Raw genomic sequence first — 7373 nt, 5'->3', positions numbered from 1 at the left:
GAATGGAAGTGCCAGTTTAGATCTTTGCAAAATGGTGATGTATAACAGTATTTTGTCATATATATTTTTCACTTTTATGGGTCAAAATGGAGATGAAGGCAGTGATGGAGATGGGAGTCCATTTCAAGCTTCACATGTTTAATTTATGTAAGTCGCCACCAGTTTCAAGATTGTCTATGACAGATGCTTATTTATAATGCAGTTCTTGTTTCCTCTTGTTTTACACACTGGCATTCATGGATCATTTTAACCACAACCTCACCAAAACAGACGAGAAATTACGTAAGAGATTCTTTCAGCAAATCAGGCATTTAGTATAGACTGTATCTAGGGTGTACCCAAGTAGTCATGTCTATAGAGTGGAGACTCTTAGCATAACCTCAAAATGTCAAGCAATATTGAAGCTGATAGGCTTTACTTAGTTTACTTAATTCTCATTCAGAGGCTTCAATTCTTTGATTCCTCGTCTTGTTTCGAAGTGTTGCTCGCATTACTATCTTGCCATGAAGCTTGCCATTGCTTATCGTAGAATGTGGTTTCGTTGATTAGGCTTTGCAGGTTGCCAAAATTTTGGGTTTGGCGGAAAAGGATTATACCGGCAACTGTTGTCAAAAGACATGCCTTGCAGATTGAATTGCTCATCTGGTCCACCACACCAATCCCAGTTAAACCATCCACAAAGTATGCCATGAAAAATCCCACCATTGCTGCTCGACCTGCGGGAGGCCCACAAAAGGAAATTATACAAATAAGGGGAGATATGAATGCTTTGATTGATTGATTGATTTTCCAAAAAAAATAAAAAATGAAGGCTTTGATTGAGCAAAAATGAAATCATGGAGAAAATTGTTGTAACCATTTAACAGTTCTGCCTCAGGCAGATGAAACCTCTTTAGCCATGCCCACCAAGGTATGATGGAGCTTCTGAAGAGCACTTGAGCTTCATTTGTTGCTGGCTCTGGATACATTTGGAGAAATTTCCTCCTCCTTGCTTCTACAGAGAAACAGAAAATTGTAGGATGTTGAGCCTACAAGGTTAAGAAAGTTGTAAAAAAAGATGGGATTGGTAGAAAATTAATAGTTAGGTAAGGGTTTGTAGTCAGAAATTTGTAGGGATGGGATTGGTAGAAAACCAGGCATCGCTAAGAAGTCAAAAAAAGAAAAAAATAATTGTCAAAAAAAGGAAGGGTTTGTAGTCATGTAATATAAAAGGTAAAGTGCTTTGTAATTTAGAAATCTGGTTTTGGGTTTTAAGTGAGATGATGTATTTTACATGTGTCTGTAAGGTAGCTTTATGTGTGTCTTAATCAGAAACATGGAATGCATTCCTACAAAAATGATGTCTGTCATTGTGAAAAGGAGATCAAATCATTTTTATTAGGCTACTTCAAAGAAAGCAGTAAAAAAATTAGAAACAGAAATTTAACAATCATGATATTATCCATTATCCAGTTTCACCTGCAACAATCACACTATCCCAATCCATCTTTCCATCTTTCACAAACAAATTGAGGTCCCAAGTCCCATTTTTCCATCTCTCATCCTTGAACCTGGGAGCAGTTGAAGATCCCTTGTCCATCCTGTGCACCAGTTCACCTTCGGTTCCCTCCGACACATTGTGGTCGGAGCTGGGTTTCCCTTCCTTTTTTGGTCTGTCAAGTTGTTTCTGGTCTTCAACAGTGATGACATGGGTTGTGTGTTTAGCTCGAGATGAGTAGCCATGTCTCACAACAGGCTGCTGTTTTTTGAGGAAATGGTGAGAACTGCAAGCACTTTGAAGAGAGGCAAAGATGGTATTCAAGGCCATGAATGTACACGGTGTGGTTCTTTCTTGCTGAGCTCCTTTTTGTTGAGCTAAAGAGGGATAGAAGGAATGGAGGCCCATGCTAGAAAATGAAGAAGCTTATCCTTCCTTTTCCTTGTCAGTATAGTCATGGGTAACATTCACACAAGGGACTCAACTTTTCTTTCATTCCTTTTTAGTAAAGAAATGGCAAAAGTTCTGTCTTTGGAAAAAATGACAAAGAGGCTGCCAAACTATGCAGAACCCATAACGTTTGACTGACCAAAATGACACTGGGTAGGTTGGGATTGCTTGTGGAAGACTATAACGGGCTTTAGTTGCGTTGCGTTGCGTTGCACTTTGTGGAACTCCGGAGGACTTGAGGAGCAACACCTTGGTCCCACCCAACTTTTAGGTTTCACTCTGAAAACCTGAGTTAGTCAGGAGATCCGAGATATAGCCAAGAGACCACCAAATTCCCATTCTATTGTTAAAACTTTCACTAGAGAATCCTTCTCAAGTAGGCAGAACTTCAAAGTTGTACGAAGAACAACATGGTTTAGAGATGCTTTTTTTTTTTAAAGATATGGTTTAGAGATGCATGTAACCCGCATTTGTCTCATTTAGCAGTTTTAGTATTCTCAACAGAAGATAAAAACACCCCTATCTCTAAACCATGCTGACACATTAGGGTGAGGATGAAGGTCCAAAATAATGTTGAACCATGCAGTTATTGGTATCATTATTCAAGAGTACGGAAATTACAAACCAAAACACTAAAAGGCACCATTGAACTTCAAAAGGTTTTATTTTATTTTATATAATTTCTTTGGGTGATTTTCAGCCTCACTTTCACACATAAGATAATCTCCATGAATATAAATTCATTTCATCATTTCAAAATAATTGCCTAGACAGGAAAATGAACAACAAAAAAGGGTAATCAGAAAGAACTGCCTTGTTCCTCAGGTAGCTTTTGATGTATGAGGAGCAAAAATAATGGAATTTCTTATGCTTCCCAACCCCTTAGGAGGGTGGCACGCGCAACGCGATTCACTCCCAATGTGAAAGCACCCATTCGAAGGTTGCAGTCATGAGTTTTACACATCGCCTTGATGTTTGTGAAAGCTTTCCTCATGTACCTCTGAAGCTCTTGGTTCACTTTCTCTTCCTCCCACATGAATCCTTGGATGTTCTGCAAAATATAACAGAAAATCGTTTCATTTCCAATGTTAGATAACATACACGGAAACATAATTCATTTGTCTCTTTTCTCACTATCTTTTTTCTTCGTCGTACCTGAACCCACTCGAAATAGCTCACAGTCACACCCCCAGCATTTGCGTATATGTCAGGGAGTATAATGACTCCTTTTTTAGATAAAATCTGCAGAAGAAATGTTCTTTGTTAAGAAGTTTGTGTTATTAATAGACACCAATTTTTACTAAAGTTCATGAAACTAAGGTTACCTCATCTGCTTCTGGATCAGTGGGATGATTGGCCGCTTCTATTATGTACTTGGCCTTCACATCAGCAGCATTTTCCCTTTAGAGGAAAAAAAATAGTTCAGACAAAAAAGAAATTACTCTGAATTAATAAGAGGAACATTGGTGACTCTGAATTGGTAAGAGAAACATAGGCGGTTTCGATTTTTTTTTTTTTTTTTAATTTCAATCAGAAAATGACTTCCCAATTAAAATACTAATGACTGAAATACAAATGCATTTTTTTTCCGGCAAGAAGGATGGATTATGAAAATGCTTATTGGAAACATTTTTTTTTTCTTACTTCAAAAGGTTGAACTACCCTTTCTATATAACGAAAAAAATAAGAGGCAGTGCCCAAGGAGATGGCAATTTATAAACCATAAATGGAAGAAATTCTTGACAAGGTAGGGATGGACCTGTTGAGGACTCCACCTAGAGCACAAGGAATGAGGACATCGCACTCGTGTACAAGCAACTCATTCATATCCATTGCATCTCCACCATGGAAACCATTCAAGCTGCCTGTCTCAGTTTTATGCTTACTCAAGGCTGGAATGTCAATGCCATTTGGATTCTTAATGGCACCTGTGATGTCACTCACAGCAACCACCTTACCACCCCTCTCATGAATGAGTTGTGCTGCCCATGAACCCACATTTCCAAAACCCTGAAAATTGCACTTCCTTTAATAAGATTGTGTAGTCTGAGTTATCTCAACAAAGGTGGAATCCTAATGTTTTAGTATATTTTAAAAGTATAACAATCAAATCAAAAGATATAATATAATATTTACCTGAATAACAAAGGTCAATTCAGAAATAGATTTCCCATATTCGGCAAGTAAAGCCTCCGCTGCAAATACGACACCTCGTCCAGTTGCAGCATCTCTACCGAGAGATCCACCGAGATCCTAGAATGTCCAGTGATATTAAAAAGGTATGACTTACTTTAGATTTTATTTGATATTCAAGAAATATGAATTTTATGTTTTGTCAGTCTTAAATTCTTACGATAGGCTTTCCAGTAACTATGGCCGGTGAATGACCATGAAATTTTGAGTACTCATCCAAAATCCATGCCATTGTCTGTCCAAATATAACCAAAAGAATTTCAGTTCTAAGAATGAGAACAGATGACTGATAATTGTGATAGATCAAACCAATAAATATGAGATACCTGTGAATTAGTTCCCATATCAGGGGCAGGAACATCTGTGTGAATTCCAATGAGATCATGGATCTTCTGAGTAAAGACGCGGGTAAGGCGTTCCAACTCACTCAAGCTTAAATCCCTGGGAGAGCACCCAATGCCACCCTTTGCTCCGCCATATGGAATGTCTGCTACGGCTGTCTTCCACGTCATTAGTTGAGCCAGAGCATTTACCTCATCAGGGTCCACCTTATGTATTAAATACAGGAAAATTTCAGTCAAAACATGATCATGTCAAGCGAATACATAAGGGTTTCCATTTATCGAGTCTAGCAAGATAAGATCAAGAAAGATGACCAGAATCATCTTGACAATCTGAGTGATATATATGTGTGTGCGTGCGTGTGTGTGTGTGAAACAGAGTGTTACATCAATGAGTCAGACATGACTTCACAAACCTTCTAGGATGAATACTTGGTCTCAAAGATCATTCAATTCATTGCATAAGAACCTAACTATGCATGAAACTTAAAATGTAGCCAGAAGGCAGCTTATGAACAAGTCAAAAGGAAAATAAGATGCCAAATGAATTCTTAAATCAGTTATAACAGGCTCCTAATATAAACTTAAACGGAGAGACTTACCAAGTAAGTGCAAGTTCTAAAACTAGGTTTGATTCAGAATGAACTTTCTTTTACCTAACTCAAAAGCGACACAGATTTGAATCAATTTGCCTACAAAATGTTGGTTACAAGACTTGTTTTATAGGTTTGGGCAGAAAACATTGAAGGGGTCTTCTAATGGCCCAATCTAAAAGTGAAACTACCTCGTGGATGATCAGTTGTGATTCATTGAAGTTTATGATGACTGAAGAACACCAAATATCAAATTCATCATTTATTTCATCATACAAAGATTTGAAAAAAAAAACCCTATAAGGTGATAAAGATGTTGGCAACTGTACACATTTAAAGCCATTGTATGCAAAATAAAGGTGATGAAAGATGAGAAAAAAAAAAAAAAAACTGGAAGAGTTCTCATGAGATAGATACCTGTTAGTGATTCTAAAGCCACAGGACATGTACCATTCAAAAAAAAAAAAAAAAACTGTAGGATAAGTTTTTTTTTAAATGAACAAAAATCATATCCTAAAGCTGTAGGATATGCTTTCTATAGCATTTAGCTCTATTTCCAACATTTTCCATTTGGTTCCTACCTCGTACATGCATTACTAGTACATGAAAATCATGCAATGCTTGCAGTTTCATACAGAGCAACTGAACTTATGGGCCCAATAATATTGATTAAGCATCAACAGACTTGTAGAACAGTCTGTTTATAACAGCCATTTAAAAAAAAAAAAACAGTCTATTTAAAACTAATACAATACAACGAGGACAAAAATGAAAACACTTGATGGATCATAGAACTACTATAATCAAAATTATGACCACATACGGACAATCTACTCCTTAATGATTTTAAGGTCTGTCATTCATTAAGCTTAACAACATTTTGAATTCTATTATGAGTTGAGCTTAAAAATAGATATCTGCCATGCTATGTCATACTATGTATCAGAGGTGCTATAAGATATAATGGCTCAACGATTAGAAAAGGACAAAATCTGCCAATTAAATGTATAAGACAAAATCTGCCAAAAAGTCATGCAAAAGCCAGCCACGAAATGGCTGTCAGCGAAATTGCCTAGCAAATCCCAAATAATTATATATATATACCAAATAAACACCTTCATTCCGAATTTCCGATCGATCTCAGTTCAAGACAAAAACACTCAGTACAAAAATCCCGAGGATTAAAACCAAAAACACTATTGGCACCAAAATAATCAACAATAATTACTTTTAACACATGAATCACAGAACAAAAAACAGGAAACGAAAGATATAAAAAAGGAAAGAAAGATTCACCTCAGGATGATAACGAATCCCTCCTTTCATGGGCCCACGAGCATTATCATGTTGAACTCTGAATCCAACATACGAAACCAAAGTCCCATCGTCCTTTGGAATCGTACATTCGACCTATAAAATCGATACAAAAAAAAAAACCCAAATTGAAAAAGTCCTCTACATAGATAAAAAAAAACCCACAAAAATTTACAAAAAGTTACTCACTTTGATTTCTCGAAAGGGGATTAGAAGGCTCTTTTCGAGCTTTGAATCGAGCCCAAGAAGTTGGGCAGCACGGCGAAAGTTACGACTTGTGGCAACAAGGGAATTCATGGCTATGAATATTATAATAAGGGGAAAAAAACAAAGGTTAAAAGAAAAACACAGAGTAACAGAGAGATTTAGGAGATTGAAAGGTCAGAGAAGGGAAGTGGTATTTATAGAGAGGAAGAGTAGGGTAAAATTACGAGAATCGCCTTGGAACATATGGGGGATATGCTGTGGTCAATTTACTGATATACCCCTAGAAATTTAATATACTTTTATCTCAATGATCTAGCCGTAGAAGAAATAGGGCCATTTTGTAATTTTAGAAGGTAATAGGGGTAATTTAAAATTTTAATTCTAAAAGAAGATGGTTTCCAAATTCTGCCAGCTGCCAGGTTTGACGCCCTCGAGTTGCAGCGTCACCGGATAAGAACATTCTGACGTGGCACGAAAGTCGGAGTAATTAATTTTCGATGACGTGGCAAGATCTGCTTCGTTAAAGATGAGCTAGCAAGCAGATTGGTTTTATGCGCTGGCAAGACCAGCAAGTAGCTCTAACGTTCTCGAGTCTCCGCGTCTATCTGACGTGGCTAAAACGCTCTCGAATCTCCGCGTCTATGTGACGTGGATTAAAATTCTTAAGGGAAAGAAAAAAGTTGATGGTCCCATAAAAAGTGGGAACGGCTGTAACTTTTGCTGAAATTGACATATGAGAGTGTTCTTGGAGCTGGTTTTTGCAAGGGCGCCCTTCATTCTATCATTGCTCTATTTTCT

The 7373-nt window shown here is 37.2% G+C and overlaps 2 protein-coding genes across 4 annotated transcripts; both read right to left on the bottom strand.

The window, feature by feature from the left end:
- On the bottom strand, positions 1-2423 carry LOC143877161 (light-harvesting complex-like protein 3 isotype 2, chloroplastic). Of its 3 annotated transcripts, none has more exons than XM_077379035.1 (3): positions 1459-2423; positions 907-994; positions 1-716 (listed from the first exon to the last, which is right to left on the bottom strand). In XM_077379035.1, exons 1-3 carry the CDS (start codon positions 1883-1885, stop codon positions 521-523), a joined length of 711 nt encoding a protein of 236 aa, XP_077235150.1. In that variant the 5' UTR covers positions 1886-2423; the 3' UTR covers positions 1-520. The 3 variants fall into 3 exon arrangements, with proteins under 3 accessions (XP_077235150.1, XP_077235149.1, XP_077235148.1); XM_077379034.1 differs by having other exon boundaries at positions 15-716; positions 857-991; XM_077379033.1 differs by having other exon boundaries at positions 20-716; positions 857-994.
- Positions 2424-2572: 149 nt separating this feature from the next.
- LOC143877160 (glutamate dehydrogenase 2) lies at positions 2573-6757 on the bottom strand. Its single transcript, XM_077379032.1, has 9 exons — positions 6558-6757; positions 6351-6464; positions 4447-4668; positions 4281-4355; positions 4064-4180; positions 3687-3937; positions 3253-3328; positions 3083-3169; positions 2573-2978 (listed from the first exon to the last, which is right to left on the bottom strand). Exons 1-9 carry the CDS (start codon positions 6663-6665, stop codon positions 2793-2795), a joined length of 1236 nt encoding a protein of 411 aa, XP_077235147.1. The 5' UTR covers positions 6666-6757; the 3' UTR covers positions 2573-2792.
- Between the last annotated feature and the right edge of the window lie 616 nt (positions 6758-7373).

The sequence above is a fragment of the Tasmannia lanceolata genome, unplaced genomic scaffold (genome assembly GCF_043159265.1).
Source record: "Tasmannia lanceolata isolate RefF3 unplaced genomic scaffold, GAP_Taslan_0.1 ptg000005l, whole genome shotgun sequence".
NCBI classification, from domain to species: domain Eukaryota; kingdom Viridiplantae; phylum Streptophyta; class Magnoliopsida; order Canellales; family Winteraceae; genus Tasmannia; species Tasmannia lanceolata.
The sequence above is the reverse complement of the archived record's forward strand: the minus strand, read 5'-3'. Positions and strand labels throughout refer to the sequence as shown.